At 39.4% G+C, this 19,348-nt stretch overlaps 1 protein-coding gene across 1 annotated transcript in view; it reads right to left on the bottom strand.

Annotated features, from left to right (window-relative positions):
• Positions 1–19,348, bottom strand: part of acsl6 (acyl-CoA synthetase long chain family member 6) — a 34,040-nt gene extending 14,692 nt beyond the window's left edge. The window contains exons 1-6 of the mRNA XM_053332303.1: positions 19,253–19,348; positions 5,402–5,622; positions 4,078–4,192; positions 2,699–2,763; positions 1,229–1,330; positions 762–861 (exon numbers count right to left, since the gene is read on the bottom strand). Coding sequence (XP_053188278.1) covers positions 762–861; positions 1,229–1,330; positions 2,699–2,763; positions 4,078–4,192; positions 5,402–5,622; positions 19,253–19,298 — 649 coding nt within the window. The 5' untranslated portion in view covers positions 19,299–19,348. The remainder of the gene's footprint in view (positions 1–761; positions 862–1,228; positions 1,331–2,698; positions 2,764–4,077; positions 4,193–5,401; positions 5,623–19,252) is intronic.

Here is a 19,348-nt window from a genome sequence, read left to right as displayed (position 1 = left end):
ACCCAGATATAGATTGAGTGAGTTTTAGGTCTTTAAAGCAACCAATCTTAGGATGGCATCAATTCCACTAATCAGTTCTTGTTCAAATTCTCCTTAATAGATCATCAGTTCAGTAGTAAGGTCAGTCTAGTGTTGCTTCAAACAGTTATACTCAGTTCAGTACAAAACTATCACTGTAAAAGCACTGTTTTAAAGTTTAATAGCTCAGCAGCATCCATTTGCAGCAGAAGTATTGCATCATAATTGTTTTTGTATCCTTTGCAGTATTTAAGTAAGCTTTACCCAGGAAATAACATTCTGTGCATCAAGGCTGACAATGGTGTTCTGAAGTCACCAGTGAGGGGAGCCACATTGCTAAAATCCACTGTGTGGTTCAGTGTAGTCAGTTTAATTTGATGATTATGTGTCAAAGAATGTTTTGTACATGTACTGAACATCTCTATGTCTCTTGTCTCTGGTGAAGACCAGATTTAATCATTTTATTTAAAACTCTGAAATGATGATTTCAGTTGTAATACTATTATAATTGTAAAGTTATAGCAGTACTATAAAGTTTTTTTTTTTTTAAGTTATTTCGCTACTATTCATGATTTTTGCCTTTAATGAGGAGATGCTTGTTTGATGTATTCACATTTTAAACTCCAAATTTTTAAAAAAGATGATCATTTCTGGATATTGTTGTGTGGGCGTGTGAGTGTGTGTGTGTGTGTGTGTTAGCATGGCTGCCGGTAAGCATTTAAATAAGCAGTTTGTGGTCTTACCAGTGTTGATGATGAACCGTATAGCGTCAGGGCCCAGTGTGTCATAAAGGGGAACCACAACCATGGAGTAGGTGTAGCAAGCTAGCTCTGAGATGATCCACTACAATCACACACAAATTAGGGGTTAAAGGTCAGGGGTTGAAGTTCATTCATCAATTGAAAAAAATGTACTTATTTGTTTAGACTGTGCTTATACATACTGATATAGTTTTATGCCAATGCATTTTTGGTTTTCACCTTTTCAAGAGAGAGATCTTGTTTTAACCAAGATGCTAAGATGCTGTGTGTGTGTGTTTACACCAGTGGTCTGTATGAATGAAACCATCTGCAAAATGGTTTTCTTTGTCCGAGCCAATGGGTATAAAAAAGTGAGCAGAGAAAAGATGAGAAACAGAGTCGAGGAGACAGAGTGAGGGAGACAACATGAAGCGTTAAGAGACAGAAATTGAGATATAGATGGGACTCACCTCTGGTCTGTTCTGGGCGAACACTCCTATGAACTGATTGGGGCTGGGCTGACAGCCCTGGTGCAGCAGGCCTGAACCCAGGTACTCAGCTCGGGACGTCACCTTTTAGGTAGCAAGATAAGATAGCAGCTAATTGCACCATTCGGAACAAAACCAAATAAGAATACATCATATTATTGTTTACTGGCAAAAAAAATGTTTTTCTTAGTTTCTTTGGCTTAGTGAGTTTGGTACTATTTTCTAACTATTTAGGTAGGTGAATGGATTTGTGGTGCTAATTTGGAAAAACGTAAATCCATGTTTGTGTTGGCCATAGCATGGTGTTTATTTTCTGTCATGCTTCAGCTATGAAAAGCAACATCTAATTTTGGAAACATCCACAATTTTTTACCTCGTGTGAAATGCATGACCTTTTATTATGTAAACTGCTGACTGCAAAAATCTCATTTCTGAAGTTACCCTGATTGTGAAAGACATTAAAGATAACAGGGCTTATATTCCTCTCCTCTGACAACAAACTTAGTTGCATAACTACTTCCACATGTTTCAGGCTTCAGTGGAAGTCTTGCACATTATTTTCCGACCTGAACTGACACCAAACGGTCTATTGTTTAAATTACGGAAAGAGACAGCTTTTCTCTGACTGAGACTGTAAACAGGTCCAGACTTATCTGGCTTTCCTGGGAATTTGTACAGTGTACACAGTGAACTGAAAAAACTTCCCCCAACATGATGTCATAAATAGCACTTGAATGTTGTGTAATTTATTTCACATATGGACTGATTTCTACATCACTTGGCTAAATGAAATTCCCCTGTAACCACCACCACTACATGACTTTCCACAACATGTGAGGTATTTGCCCATATTCACAGATTTGTTGGAACTTGAAACTGCATCAAAGGATGTGTGGAAGTTTTCAGTTGCTATAGGAATGAGTGCTGACCAGCACTGTTTTCAGAATCGACCAGACCTTCAATCCGTACATAGCACCAGAAAATAGCAAAGACCACAGTTGAATCACCCTGGTGTAACAGCTCAAATTTTATATATATATATATATATATATATATATATTGCACAACAACAAGTTTATGTGGTTAACCTGTGACATTAAGGTTAGGACAACACATTCAAAGTATGCAGAGCCGACCATCAACTGAAACTGAAGTTGATAATCAACTGCTCATTTCCTAAATCCAGATCACATTTCCAGAAACAACTATTCTTTCGATAAAATTGCAACTTTTTCTAAACATCTTATTATAGACTGTACACTAACTATGTTAGGGGAAGCTAGCATTGGCAGGGACAGCTCTGCACAGTAGCTGGCAGCTTTCACATGTAATCATTGTTGATGCAGCAAAGAAAGACAATGATTCATGATTATAGCCATACTGTAAAGCTGATGTCCCAGGATAGTGGTCTGATAACACATGTCATGTCTGACTCCCCTGAATGGCACTCACCTCTTTGTAGGATATCCATTTGTAAGGCTGGTTAGGGAGTCGCGAGCCTAAGCAAGGTCCATCACCTGTGGAACATAAGTCAGACATCAAGTTTTAGCAATCTTGGAAAATGTATTCACATTTTTTTGAAGCAATACCACACTATCAAAAAAAAAAAAAAATCAAGTAGATGTAAGTATTAAAAGTAAAAGTCCTCATTATGCAGAATAGCCCCTGTCAGTGTCATATTAGTTGATCACATTACAATATGTGAGCAGCACTTTAATGTTGTGGTGGAGCTAATTTTAACAGCGTCTTATGTGGGTAGTTTAGTCTACAACAAAACATCATATTATATATAGATCATTTGTTTTGAATGCAATGCATGTAAATACAGTGGCATAGCAAAGTACATCAACACGTTACATCCAATAGAATTACTCACGTCAAGTAGTAAAGTATCTCAAAACAGTACTCAAGTACAGTACTTGCATAAATCTACTTAATTATTTCAGATACATTTTCATGCAGGACATGACAATAAAGAATTTTCTATTCTATTGTATCACAGAGTGTTAGTGTTGGCAGAAACATTTTAAAATCTTTATGGTAACATTTTCCTGGAGGGAAAAACATTATATACTTTAAAATGTAGTTAGAGTTGTAGACATGATGGTGACTGACGGTGAATGATGGTGATCAGGGTCACACAAACCTATGTAACCTTAACACTGTCTTGGTGTACTACAGAGCTGTGAAATACACACATTGAATACTGCACTAAACAGTAACATTAATGCACATCATCATTTTGACAAAGATACAACAGCAAGTATTTGGCTTTCAGCTTTCAACCTTTGATTTGTAAAACACAGAACACATACTTGAACATAAAACACAAGGCATGTAAATACATACTAAAAAATACCAACAAGCTCACATTAAACATCAAAATCAGTGACAACATAACATAAAACTACTCTAATACAATCACCTGAGGTTAAAACAAGAAATCTATCACCAGTTTTATGTGGAAAACGTATCACCTTCTGACTCATCCTGAGTGATTAACGCTTTAATGGGAACAGCTACAACTTTGGTGTGAGTTGTAGATGTAATTTTGTTTGGATTCAACAACCACAACTCCAAAATCATTTCCAATCATCATCAAGACATGTTATAACATACAGTATATAAAATACACAAAAAGTTCAATTATCTAGTTAAATTAATAAGTCTATGTATATTGTACATTGTAATTCTATGTACTGGCTGGCTGTATGGCTGGTTTGAAAGACAGGTGGGATTCAACTATCCAGATGTGTGAGCAAGATTGTTAACATCTGTCTGTATATGTACTGTGTTTTTGTGAGAGTTAGAGGTAGATTTTCTCTACCCACCAGATATGTGGAGGCCTCTCTGGAAGACCTCGTACATGGTCTTGGCATCATCATGGTAGTGACTCAGCAGTTTGGAACTGTCGCCCATCATGGACCTTCGACCTCCATCTTCATGCTGACACAAAGAGAGAGTGGGAGAGGGAGAGGGAGAGGGAGAGAGAGAGACAGTGTTTCATTTTTTTTCTCTTTATAATCTGGTAGAAGAATGTAAATATATGAATGAAAATAAGATCTTATCCTCTATCATAAAGACCGCGTTGAATAGATATCAAAGCCTGAGGGAGAGTAAGCAGAGAAAAAGTTTTCCTTGTTCTCCAAATCTTGATCCACCTCTTGTCAGCTCACAAATTAATACAAAATATCAAAGCTGATGAGTTTAGTAGAGCTTTTATATCTTTTGTACATTTTTTGTGTACATTGTAGATGAATTATGGATCATTAGAGTATATTTTTATAACAATGAAGAATGGTTGAAGCAAATTCTTTTTTGTAACTCAGTCACTTCAGATATAAAGATTAGGGAGCAGGGCATGTTTTGAAGATCATAACACAATGCTGACCTAATATCCTGCGTTTGTGTGTGCTTGTACTTTAGTTTGTACCTGCAATCGTCAGACACACAGTCATCTCAACTGTTGTGTCGCTATCTCAAACACCTCAGTTCACTAAAGAACAACCTCATTGCCACAACGAGCTTTTACAAGGAGTTTCACATTTACTACAAACACTGCCAGCCTGTCGTTCCAGTGAGTGGGCACAAGGCTGTGGTGTGTGTGTGTGAAAAACAGTATGTGTTTGATTTGGTTGGGATGGTGGTTAAGGTAAACCAGGACTGGGGTAAAATCAAGGGCATATTGCTTCCACAGCTTGTGAGCAATAAATGAATTTAAAATGCTATTGGATACACAGGTAAAGGTTTAATAGTGGCTAACACACCTTTGTCTGTATTTTTGATGATGTAAATTTGATTTTAATATAATGCAATGCTACAAAGATTTCTGAGTAAATTGAAAATATATAAAACAGTATTTCTCTGACTGTTCTTTTAATACAATTACTTCAATCACTTAAAATCAGAACTTCTTGTGTGTGTCTAATAAACACACAGTATCTGTAAAGTATCTGCAAAAGTGTATCTCTGAATTTGTCCATTAGTTTATGGTGAGTAGATCAATGTCAGACAATGAGAATTTATTTTTTAAATCATTATTTAATGATTTAAATTTAAATTTCCTTGTATGTGTGAATGGAAATGTCAGCATTTCTGAGGGAGATTGCATCTATAAAGTGATTTCCTTAGTGGGAATGTGTGTGCCTGTCTTACCGGCACCTCCTCAGACTGGTGGAGCAGGCTACAGGGTGGTTTGATGGGGCGGGGTCTGGTGGCCAGCCAGTACGCCAGCACGGCGGTCAGTGCACCGATGCCTACCAGCGTGGAGGTAGGCAGGGAGCGGAAAAACTGTCCGAGCTCGTCCATCTCCGGTATCCTCAGGCCGCTCATCATCTCCTGGGCCTGCATCTTCTCCATCAGGGTGGAACTCAGCTCTGCAGGAGGGAGGACACTCATGACTTATGATTTCTAAGAATTGGCACTTTTTGTGTCATGACATCTTAAAATCTAAACATTGGTAAAAATGTTTAATGTACACCTGAAACACAAAAAGTATAAATTCTTTATAAATCTTGGCCACATTTTATTTTTATTTTTAAACAATACCCCATTTAGAACATTTATTTGCTCAGTAAGCGTTTTCAAATCAACATTTGGTGAAACAATTGTGATTTTTATGCTTTTTGATGGATCCTTTCATGATGAATCAATACCAAATGAACACCTCACTCAGCTAAATTGCCATACAGGGAATTGCCTTTTGGTTTGGGTATCGCTGCTGTCAAAATAACAGGTTGATTATTGAATTCTAAATACATTAAATCTTGGTCTTCAGGCAGTATTTTCAAAGAAAGTTGCATTTTGGATCATCAAAGACAGAAAAAAAGAAGAAGCTGGATTGAGACAGACAAAACCACTGTGTGATACAGGAACAGTGGACTGCAGCAGTAAGCATAAAATTAACCAAGTCAACACACAAACAACCTGCATAATTAATAGTTGAAAGAACTGGATTTTTCTTTTCCACAGCCAACAAATGAACTCTGGATCCAAACCAAAACATCCAACACCTGAAACATATTTGCCATGAAATTCTCCTCATCTATTCAGTATGATGTTTTGCCCACAGAGCAGTTTTTAGAAAACCACTACTGAAGTCCTTATTATGTCAATGTGAGCTATCAATACGTTCCTCCACATGATCTTGTTCACTTAATGGACTTTGACATTTTATAGATTCAAATTAAAGACAGCAGAGCAGCTTGTGGGATTTTCTAAAACAGCTCCAGACACAAAACATACAAGACTGATCAGTCACACTAGACTGATCATTTATCACTCATTTAACCCTAACCACATGTATCAAACATCACAAAACATTTCACATGACAGGCATCTGACTTTTAAGAAAAAAAGCTGTAACCTAGGATGGAAGTGGTGAGAAGTTCATTACCACTTCCGCACATGTGAGTGGGTTTGCCCAGACACACACTGAATGTGCCAACTGACTTTCTCAGCATTGTGTTTTAATGTGTGACAGTCTCGTGTTTTACGAAAACATCTGACCTCACATCTCCTTCCTCCACCCAGACCCTGTCAAACACATTTTTTAGGTTTGATTAATAGCGCTGTGATGTTTGAGGGGTCTTCCCCCGCATTCTTACTTTTACTGTACAAGCAGCTCAGAAAAGATAATCTACACCAAAGCACTGAAAAGTGGGGGTACTGGAAAGTAGATAAAACAGACACACACTCAGTGCGTGTGCATGGCGCTCTTCAAGGCGAAGCCTCCGTGACACACACACACATAAATCGTGCGATGTATAATTTAACTGAGGGGGAGGGCGGCTGCAGCGCTGACTGGAGGGTTTCCTTTCCCTCCCCTGAGGAATGAGTCAGAGACAGCACCACCTGACTGAACGAATAGCATCAGGGCACTGCTGCAGCACACGGCCAATCAGAAGCATTTCCTATGTGTGTGCTCACTGTCTAACGCTCACCCTTCACACATACACATACACAAAACCGCAACATACAGTGAAACCGATTAGTATAAATATCTGAGGCCGTGGGAACATTGACTTCCCTCTCCACCTGTTCTGTTTTTAATAGAAGCACTATTTTTTTTTCCATTTTACTAAAGGGAAGTTGAGTCGTTATGTCATAAATGTCTATGAAGATTCTCAGTCATCCAGGTCAGACAAATCTGGTTGCCCCCAATTCAACCCCCTTTGGATTTTTGTCACGCGAGAACCTACACTGAGGTGTGAGCACGCCTCAGGCAGGAAGCCAGATACGTGACTTTCAAACACCTTTAAAAAGGAACAAAATGAATAAAGAAACAAAGCTAGTCTACTTCTGACTGAATACATTTATAGGTGATTCATAAATGAGTTTTGTAAACGTCTATTTGCAGGGTTATAGTCTGGATTTCTAGAAATATTGAGGTCATGAGTCCTGTAAATGCAGTTTCAACACAACCAGGCTCTGCCGGGAATAATGAGCATTTTATCTACTTTATTGGCCTTAAGTGGTCAAATTTAAATATATTGAGATTAGGGTACAGGGTACAGGGTACTTGGTCAACAGCAACAGTGATAATCTCAACTCAAAGCTACAGTAACACCTTGTCCTCACAAAAAATGACATCACTAACAGAGGGATGCAGTAAATAATGTTTTTCAGTCTGTAATAAAAATCCAAACTGCTATGTAGCTTAATTAAATAATAGAACATTGAATATACACTCATCAGTTCATTTTAATATATTAATATTTATTGAAATGTGGTGATATCTGTACATACAGAGCGCCAGTGGCGGCGCTGTTGCTCTTTCCAGTAACAACATGAAGCTTTACTTTACAAACTAATGGGGCACCAACAACCCCCCCCTCCCCCGCCGCCCCACCATGCTCGTATGTTCTAGTGTCTACATGACAACATTCTAGTGTCTACATGACAACACACACATGTGGTCAGCACTTATCATAATACAGTCATTTATAAAGCAGCACTTGTAGTACATCTATCTGTCATCACCTCTGTTGCTTTGATTCAAGTCAAGAGGACAGTACCTTCAACTGCTCTACAGTGAGTTCCCTGATGCTGCTTCCCGAACACTACTTGGGCTTGAATCCTCCCAATTCAACTTAACTCGATCGTCTGTTGAGACTGAAACCTACATCGGCTTGTAACTGAAAAACCACAGCATGACAGATCCCTCTGAGAAACAGTACTGCACCTTCAAACCACACATAACTCTTAACTTCTCTTTTTTTCTTCTTTTTTTACTGCATGATTCAAATATTTCCTCTTTTTCTGTTGTCCCTTTTTCTCTAGTTCCAGTAATTTTGATGGGGAATTAGAGCTGCTCAAGTGCTGAGAAATGTTAAGCGTGGTTGGTGAGGTGTTTCGTAAATAGTAGGCATCACTTGATGATGGTTCTGAACTAAGCAAAATTGCTTACTGGTAATTGTATGGGTGCTGAAGCATTTACAAAGTCAAAGTTCCTTCTGGGAAAAAAATGTCCTCTGTTGAGGACACGGAAAGGCCCACTGTGCACTGCTGGAGTCTGTCCGACAGCTAGACTTAATTACTGTAAAGACCTGACAAAATGAAAACATAATCTGGCACAGATTCAAGTGTTTGGTAATGAACTAGTAATTCTGAGAAACCGCAGACAAGGCCATCTCATCACAAAACACATAGAAGTGATGTTAAAAGTGTAAAATATGGAACGAAATTGGGAACGGAAAGGGAACATTTCACCTGTAGGTTTATCTAAAGTCAGCAAAATATCATGTCAGAACAACATTCAGATCTGTAGTCAGATCAATATTGCACATCCCATGAATCCCATCATTTAATTGAGATTGATATTGATCTCACCACCTAAAAGGAAATGTGGAAGTTTTCTGAACCCTCCAAAATGAACGCAGAAACATCATAAAGGTAGCAAAAACAAAATCCCCAAAACAACTACATTAAATAAAAGCAAGTAAAATACAGAAAACATGAAATTTGGCTTAGTTTTTGGATGGCAGTCAGTTGGTTAGAATAAAATATATGAACACCTGAACAACTTTTATGATTATTATGAGCATTTTGCCACACCGGTGCTAGCTGAGTAAAGCCTCACAGAGCTATACTAGCTTTACAATAACTAAAAGAATTCCATTTTGTCATTTTGCCCCCTAGATTTTTATAAGATAAAAATGTGAAAAAATTACAATAAATTTAAATACATTTAAAAAAGTAAATGGATGGTTTTGTTGCTCTGCTATCTGCCTTATGTGGTTGGTTAAAACTACATCTGAAGTTATAATTTGATCACACAAGGCTCACTGAATGAAACAAATGAATGAAAAAGTCTGTTTTCCTGTCACATACACACACTTTACAGTATTCCCTACATCTCGCTTTGTATTCTTCAATCTGCAGAACAGCAGATGTGTCTAAACAGTCCTGACGGGAAGATCAATGACAAAAACACCAGCCAGGCGTGCAGCACACCATACACACACACACACGCATACTGTAGCTTCCACTAATGGAGAAGACCATGTAGTCTTGCCAACAGGACACAAACAATTGAACCGTGTCATAAAATAAACAAACAAACCTTCCTGCAATTAAACACAGGCCAACAACAACAACTAACAAAACTAGCATTTTTAAAACCTCTCTCATAGAAACAGTAATATGAGTTGTTCTACAACTGTGGGGGAACCAATTTAATTTCACAAGTGATCTGATTATATTGATATCTGATCTGATTGCATTTATATTGGACGTTCTCAGTAGGTGATTTGTGAATTTATAATGGTGGGATGGCCCAATGGGAGGATTAGAGTTATGATTATCCTATAGGCCTAGCCTAATTTGGTATTATAACCGTAATTACAATCTTGATTATATCTTGATAATAGAACTGCTCTCAGGCTAAGTATTTTGTGTAGGTCTGTTCTTTAGCTGGATGTGGACATTATAACTTCTGTAGTCGTGCCTTCCCTAAAATATTTTGTTACAGAGGTTGCTTGGTGTGGAGGTGTATTTTCAGTGTCACATATGTTACTGAATGATCATAGAAATATTATAGGAATAATCAGCAAAGAACAGGCACCTCTCTCATCCCCTCGCCTACATACTTCATTTCATCACCTCATGATCACTTTTCAGATCATTTTGAGGATTTTATGAAAATAAATATGCTTAGACTAAATACCAAAAGCTAATTGTGAAAATGATTATTATTATGTTGGATCAGAGGCCTGTGTCCTTGTGTCCATGATTGGTATTGTAAGCCCTTATGAATCACTGTGGGAATATGAAGATCAAGTGAGCTGCTCAGATGACATAAATGTAATGTATCGCTACATGTGCTTAATGTCATGTTGAATGGACAGTGTGGCTTGGCTGCAGTGATGACAGTAGAGGAGCAGAGAAGCCTCCACCAGCTCTAAATATAGACAGACTCCATAACCCACTGACAAGTCCGCTGTGCTGAGCGCTGGAATAGAAGACAGTGGGGAGAGAGTGCAGCTAGTTACAGAAGCATGAATGTACAAACACACACACACACACACACACACACACACACACACACACACACACACACATACACACACTGTCTCAAAGAAAGGCGACAACATGACAACATGGAGAGAAGCAAGAGTAGATGGAACGAGGAGAACTGGTTGTTATTAATACTATGCACTAATCCCAAAAATAAGGCTAATAAGGTCAATAACTAAATATTATTCTTTATCATTTTATATTTTGTATTGCATGTGTCAAGTTTGGTGTAGCAATATTGTTTTCTTACAGTCGCCCAGCCCTTATACTAATAATACAACTCATACTAATACAATAAAGTACAATAATCAAAATAAAATGACTAAAGTGACTAGTGAGTTGAAACAAAACTGTCAAATAAGCAACCAGTCTGAGAGCAGAACTAAAAACTTTATTTAGCTAAAGGTGGACTATGACTGAAAGTGGCTTTTTATTAAACAGAAGCTTTTCTCTGCTTGAGGTCTGAATATTCAGATAGAGCTGGAGAAATTTGGCTTAACTTGACAATTTTGACATTTTGATTCTGGTTCTTTGGGTCAGTGACACTCTTAATTGAATTTTATTGATATGATCTGTTCCACTGTCTTCTATGTGTAATGCCTGAGAAATCCCTGATGTCTATGAATATACAGTACATGTAAAATGAGGTGTCATCTTATTTGAATTTTGTAACAAAATCTATTTATTTGTTGCTCATCACTGAATGTCAAATGCTGTGAGACATTCAGATTTCATAGGTTGCGGTGGACTTATTTGGAAATATTCCTTATCATTTGACTCATGAATAGAGTCTCACTCCTGGCACCTGTCTGTGGAACCTGCAGGGTTAAATGAACCAGCAAATGCCACTGCATAGATGTGCTTGCACACCACATTTTCCTGCCCTGAAATAGCCCAACAGCAGCAAGAGACCCACACTTAATTGGCCTCCAGGAGAGATGGAAACATCTTACTGCCTCTCACTGTTTTCTCTCTTCTCGTTGTTCTGCCCACATCTGCATTTTTTCCTGCTTGACACTCATTTGACTGCCAATAAAAATAATAATATCAACAAGAAAACAGGTCTCTGACAAAAAGAAAAAGAAGAGGAGAGAGCAGGAAATCTTATCAGCATGATATGTCCAACACAGATTTTAGCATAAACACTGTCCTTTGATGCCTCACTTAAACCTCAACTGAAAATGTTCCTCTTAAAAGAAAGTGATGTCAGACTGTAGCCAGACAGAGTTGAGTGCTTGGTGGGAGGCACTGAAAGGTCTTAAGAATCAATTATTTGTCTACTACACAGTGCCTACAGTATGTCCTGTTTCAGCGGCAAACTCCTTTGAAGTATGTATTTCCAGACTGAAAATGCCATAATGACACGAAAAGCCCGTCAGATGCAAAAGGCTCCCTCAAGAAATGCCATCTTCTCTTACCGTAGTAAGGATGACAGCATGTGTATCCTTCACTCAAGGTGACTCTAAATTAAATTCTCAGTACTCTGTCTCATTGGGGGAAGAGGGAGGAGGTACAGTCCTCTTTGGGCCACATCTACACTATGAATGCAACCCCAGAAATTGGGCACAGATTAAATGTCTCTAGGGCTGTCCCAGCCAAGCTGCAACTAGCACAGATTGAGGATGAAGCCAGTGTGGAGGTAATTTAAAGTGCAATGCCACTGATGGCCCCTAGATGGTGGCTCCAAAAAATCCCTGGCTCCAAATGACTCACATTTGGGAATGTAGTAAAAAATGGCAATGTTTATTGTTTCATATTTGAAGAAAACAATTTTTTGCAATAACGACAACCAATAACACACTCTATTGCTTGTTTTTGTCACTGACAGGCTCAGATTGTTATCTGCAAAAACTCAACTCTCACACGATTTCCAGAGCGAGACTTCTTCTTGAGCGGAACTTGGTGAGACACAATAATAAACACACTGGATTAAGGATTTTAATTTCTCTGTATGGTCCTTTCCATAACAATGTCAGACACAATCTGAGCCTGTCAGTGACAAAAACAAGCAATTTTAGCGGACGTACATTAATGGGGTGCAATTCAGGATGGATGGATGTGGCCTGCGGGCTGCCAATTGAGTCAGTCATTTATCTCACTGAGTCATTATGGCCTCAATTGCTATGTGGTCATTTTGAAATTCATTGCTCTGTTAATATGACTTGAAGATTTATAGTAGCTTTGATGTTCACACAAATAGAAGAACAGAAAATGGATCTATATAATAGTTGAGATGAGGCTTCATGTTAAAAATGTGTGTGATTATTTGCACGACTATTATAGATAAACGGGGTAATTTGCTCAGCTGTTTCAATCCTCTCCCCACTACAGCCTATGGCACTGTATGGTGTCCAACTGTTTGTCCTGTAGTAACCTAAATAACACACACACGCACACGCACACACACGCGCACACACACACACACACACACACACACACACACACACACACACACACACACACACACACACACACACACACACACACACACACACACACAGAGTTCATTCCTGTTGCCTTCTACAAAGATTGTTGCTACAGCTGGTGGCACAGAAGAACAGCAGGTCAGCAGCATCCCCATCAGCAACAGCAATGACCTTCATCAGCTTGTGCACTCAACGACCTCTCTGTTTCACTTGTGAGATGACGAGCATATCACACCATGGATATCAAAGAATATTCATTGTCACAGCAGGGAAAACTGTGTTACATTTACCATGTGGGCATTTAGCAGATGAACGTATGGAGAGAGAAAGCACAAGTTGCTCAAGGATGATGGACTGTTGATGTGTACCAAATACCAATCTTAATGTTTCTTGGACAATCCCTCTAATTATTTCAATTAATGATAAAAAAAGTAGGATAAATTTGCCTGAGGGAAGTTTAGTCAATTAATTAATTTATCAATCTAGGAAATGAGTCGACAACTACGTCATTTTTAAGCAAAACCACCAAGTATTCAGTTATTGGCTATAAGCTCCGGCCACTGATGAAGGCCATGAGTGCAGTTGAAAGCTCTGAAAAAAACGTATGGCTAGTCATTAACATCTAATTTTGTGCTACAGAACAAAGTTTTGATAGCTGCACATTTATTATGTTACTAACGTGTCCTCGCCACTGCTGTATTGACTGCTTGTGGATCATTTCCTTGGGGTTCACTAAAGGATAATCAGTCAGACAATGTGCTATTGACCTGTCATGTTCTGAATTGTAACATGAGTTTTGTTTAAACAACAATTTATCTGACAACACAGCATCAAGACTGGGCAAAAATGAAGAAATATTGATGACTGAGTATGATGTTTTGCTTTCAGGGGGCAGCAATACATATACACTTGGCTCAAAAGCCTGACAGATGTGCACAGTCAAACAGTGTACAGATGGAACTTGATACAAAGTATATCATATCTAAGCAGAGCACATATGGTGTATGAACAGCTGGATTAAAAAAATAAATAAACATATGGGCATTTTGTACATGCAAGAGAATGTCTGAATGTGCCTCACCAGTCAACTGACCTTCACTGGTGCCTGACTGCATGAAGCATGACTTTATGTTAAGATTAGGGTTAAATATTTTAGTGATAAAATTAATGAAAACTAACAAGTAACATCTTTACAGAGCTTGAATTTGCTTGAACTAGCTTAAGATTGAATATGTTTCAGTTAAACTATACTGTTCAGCTCAAACAAAAGGCCAAAAAAGAATTTGGATATATTGAGATGTAGAATTTCTACTGAAGCATTTATTTTAAGCATGGACCTTATTGTAATGGTGAATTACAAGGAGGAAAAGGAGATTTCCAGCTTTATCCACTCACATGTAATTCTACTGAGAAGACAGTATTTTGAGAAGGAAAAGAAATTTGACCAACAGTAGCTTATCTAAAATGGCTCTGAATAGTCACTCCCCATAAGACTTGTAAAAGGTTGGTTGAACATGCCACCATCAGTACGAAGGAGTCCCAATGCACTAACTCAGTCAGTATCAATAAAAGATAAGAAAACAAAATACAGATTTGAGCTACAGAGGCTTGTTTAATGCTGCAGTTACTAATCAGTCACCAGGGCATGAGGAGAAGATTTATCTTCCTCTCTCCGGAAGATTCCACTTAGCGAACAATTCGGTGCACTGCGAGTACTGCAAGCCTTGTAGGGATGAGGGCTTGTGAATGGGCCAGCTAGACTTACTTTGACCTCAGAGGCTTAAAGCAGAGGAAATGCAAACCCTTCGTCTTTAAGTCCCGCCCCATCGGCCCATCCGAGGGCCGTCACCAATAATTAGAGTCCAGCGTGGGGAGATTACAGCCTATTAGCACAGAGACAGATGACCAGTAGTAACCTCACTACTGCACTCTATAAAAAGACATCCTGTTCAGTTTTCTCTTATTCGTTAAATGCTTTAAAAAAAATGCAACATCACTGCCCCCAATGCATTGCACTTTTCTTTTTCCTCTTGCTTTCCCTTGTATTTATTTTTTAACCATCAACACTTTATCATCCTGGACAACTATTCTCTCGCTCAATCTCTTAAACCACACGTTCTTATCTCCCCCTTCCAGTTTTCTACTAAGACCACCCCCTCCAGAAGTCAAACCACCACTTCCTCCTGTCACTGTCACTAAGGGTTCATTTTAAAGACACTGCAACATCCTGTGCACGTGAAACATGAAACAGCCATTCACCTTATGAACTGAGAGGTAGCCAAACAGGTAACTGCTACCATCATTCATACAATAAAAAGAGCTAATGATACAAGCAACAGAAGAAAGATGTACACAAACACACACACACAAACACACACACAAACACACATACATGTATTGTATATACATATATATATGTATATACATATAGAGCGAAAGTAAAGATATACGTACAGAGCAGGAAGAGGGAATGAAAATGAAAAAAACACCAAGAAGCAAATCAGTCAAAAAAAATTGAGCTCTAAATTGTAGTTGCATTGCAGAAGGGTTAAAGCAGCTGTGGTCTAGGCAGTGACACTTACAAAGGCGTCGGAGGAAGCCAGGCAGCCGGTGTGGTGTGATGTGTGTCTGTGTATGTGTGTGTGTGTGCATGTGTGTGTGGTGTGTAGAGGGGCCTCAGCCGGATATCACATTGCCCTGTGCAAACTAGTGATTACCTTCCCATTGCCACCGGCGAGATTAAGCTGAGGTAAGCAAGAGAAGGGCAGCGAGATGCGTTTTGGCCTAGTTTGAGCCTGGCTGGCCTCCGTATCACACCACCCTCAGCTCAACAGACGCTGCACTCTCTCACCACACCCTCCCGCAAGCCCCTCCCTCCACCACTCTTTCTCTCTCTAGCTCTCTTTCTCTCCGGCAACCTCCCCTACTCAAACACACAGTGCTCATCCTTACCTTCACTAAATGAGACACGGGCTGGCATAGTAACACACAATATACATGCATGTGCAGACAAGCAAATGCAAAAAAGATACGTCTGCTACACGGTTGATATTTGCACATTTAAACAAATTACACACAGCATCACTGAATGAGGCTGCACCCTGGCTGATTTGACTATCAAAGCAAGGGGCAGGCCAGCCTACAGCTATCAGTCTGGGGGATTTAGGGACCCTTATGGACTGTGTATATTCAACATCAGACATATTTATTCAATGCTTTTGTGATTGTGAAATACTGGAAAAGTTGAACCCTTGACTAACGGTTCAACCGGAAAGGGAAAACCACCTTGTATAATTGTTCAGCATTATGCATGTGCTTCCTGTTATGAGGTTTTTGTGGTTTAGGGGGTTCATTTTAGAGTTTGTGAGCCAAAAAATTAAACACTTATTAAGCTAAAGTCTACATAGTGAAAGTGTTCCTCCTCTACATATTTACTTTCTGAGGAATTAAGTGAAGTAGCCAGTGTCTTATGTTGATAAGCACTCTTTTTTGAAATTTCAATATCAAACACTGAGGCTTTATGATTGAACAAGGCTTCATGAGGAGTTCTTATTTCCATAAAAGTTTATTGTATTAGTGGGCTCACATAACACAACTATAAATGCACACCTAATAAAGAAAACACTAAGTGCTGCTTGGAAGAACCATATAAGAGAACTAGTTGCTCATGTGACAGACAGTAAGACCTGGTTCATCACTTAAGCTTGAGCCATTACTCCCCAGTATCCCACAATATGAAGAAGAGTATGCAGTAAATGCTGAAACAGCAATGAGCCACTTAAAAGGAAGGCTGAACATCCAGACTGACTGATACTATTGATTAAACTGGGAGTGAAACTTTAAATGAGTGTTTATGTAAAATCACCACCAGCACCAGCACAAGTTACTTCCCTGATATATGATTGTTGCCAAATCTAACCAAAAGACATTGCTTGCAGATGTGTCAACGCAGGAATTGGTCTTGGTGCCATACATACATCCTGCCTCATTAATCCTAACATTTGTGCACAGCAAAATACTTAAGACTTAACCTTTATTCTGTCATATTGTGCAGTCATGCAATGTGCATTTAATTTGAAGGTTTTCAACATCGCATAATCCCTTTGCCTCCCACCGTTTGTCTCGTTACATATCCTGTTCAATTAAGGTAGAGAAGAATGACAAAAGGGTAACAAGTCATACTTAAGAGAGACACAGGTACACACCATTACTCCTGTGTTGGGACTGGGCCTTGTTTTAAGTTGAGTAGATAAGCTAAAACCCTAAATACTAAAACATCATTGGTTTACAAAATTTCCTACCAAAGGGCGGGGCAAAGCAAAAACCATCCTTAATTTATTAAATATTGAGGAGGGAAAAAGAATAGGTTTACACGCTGTGCAGGGAGGCACTATTTGGTGATTAAAATGAATTATTTATAGTGTGGAGCAGCACGGTTTAGGGATGTGATTACTGGTTAAAGGTGTCATGAGTGTCCCTCAGAGGGGGGAGGTGGGCTTCACTGTAGCATATATCTTTTTCATCCAAACAGTTCAGTTTGTTTTTAAAACCATTTCGGCCCTCAGTACTGATTGGCTACACCGATAATGAATATATAAACACCTGCAAATCCATGACAGCAAAATGAAATATTAATGTACCAATCAAAATCCCAGCTGTTACCCGTCATTGTTCACTTTGCCACCATGCTGCGCAGCCGGCTCTGAAGACCTACACTCTTTGGCGGAGAAATAAACGATTACATGCAAGCCTATTTAACATTATAACTTAGTTTTGCATATGATCTACCAGCATGATCCATTAAAAATCCTTCACTGCACTATATTTTTAATCACACGTTGCATAAAAGCAATAGCCATGCTGATGTGCCGCACAACGTCTCTAATCTGGCCTGCAAAGCTGTAAAAAAAAACCCCTCAAGTTTGTAAAGGATTATATCTTTTGAAAAGAAAATGACCCTCGCGAAATTTAAAGACGACTAGAGGTCAACGACCGTGTCTCTGGACCATTTCAATGCCCGGAAAACCGCTCTGTAACTCGGGGTGGGGTTTTGCCGGTCAGAACGGAGCATGCTGTGCTCTCCGGTTTGCAGGATTTCAGCACCCCTCTCTCCTGGACAGCTCCATCCAATCAACTCCGGTCATTCCAAGCGCGTCATCGTTCCTCATCCTCCTCATCCTCCCTCCCTCCCTCCATCACTGAGGCATGGTGGAGGACACCGACGACACAGACATAACACTTGAGACTCACAACCGGCTTTCTAGCAAATTGATATGTGTTACTTGGCATAAAAGTGTAAGAGATGGATGTTTGCACAGTCAGGTTTAGGTAGAAAACACACAACCATAAGGTGCTGAAAGAGATGGATGAAAGGATGTTATGAGATATCAGCTAATAGCACCCCCCCCCCCCCCCTCCTCTAAATGACGTGTGTCCGGTTAAGCACAATGTCACACGACCTTAGCAGCTGGCCGGCCTCAAATGCACACGTTTTATCCCGTTTGGCTTACAGTGAGAACAGGCCTTTTTCCTACATGGATATAAAACACACACACTTCCATAAAACTGAAATCGCTGATCTGCAGAATGAGACGCATTTAGTAGCAACACACTTGCATTCAGCCGCATGGCAGCTTGTCCACACCTCTGTGACTGATGCAAGGCAAAATAAACCTGAACGCATCCTCCGTGTTGGTCTATTAATCCAGGAGTGACATTCAAGCATTCTGTCTGAATCATTTTACAGCCTGCTGTAATCTGAGATGTTAACGCGTTTGCATCGCGATGGTTCATACACGTGTAGTCTGAGAAAATGTTAAAATGTTACCGGCGTCACCGCGCAGGCAAATCGCCAGCTGCAGGCAAAGACTACACATTAAAAACTCGACGATGGATGTTGTGTAATTGAGTAGAAACGCTACAACCTTTGGTAAATAAAAAAGCCGGCAATGAATGACACAATGCATCTCGGCCCCTGCCAGACAGGTGCATCGTCAATAGCACCGGCCTGACGACGCTAGATTATAAAGATGCATACAAAACACTGACGGATTCCAAAACTCACCTAATATAATCCAGAGCGACCCAGACACCAAAACGAATGCGAGCATGTCTTTCTCATTGAGTCAGCTGTCCCGGCGCAGGAGCGGCTCAAAACTGC

Source organism: Scomber japonicus, chromosome 13, assembly GCF_027409825.1.
Source record: "Scomber japonicus isolate fScoJap1 chromosome 13, fScoJap1.pri, whole genome shotgun sequence".
Classification (NCBI taxonomy): domain Eukaryota; kingdom Metazoa; phylum Chordata; class Actinopteri; order Scombriformes; family Scombridae; genus Scomber; species Scomber japonicus.
Note: the sequence above shows the minus strand (reverse complement) of the source record. Positions and strands in the feature narration are given on the sequence as shown.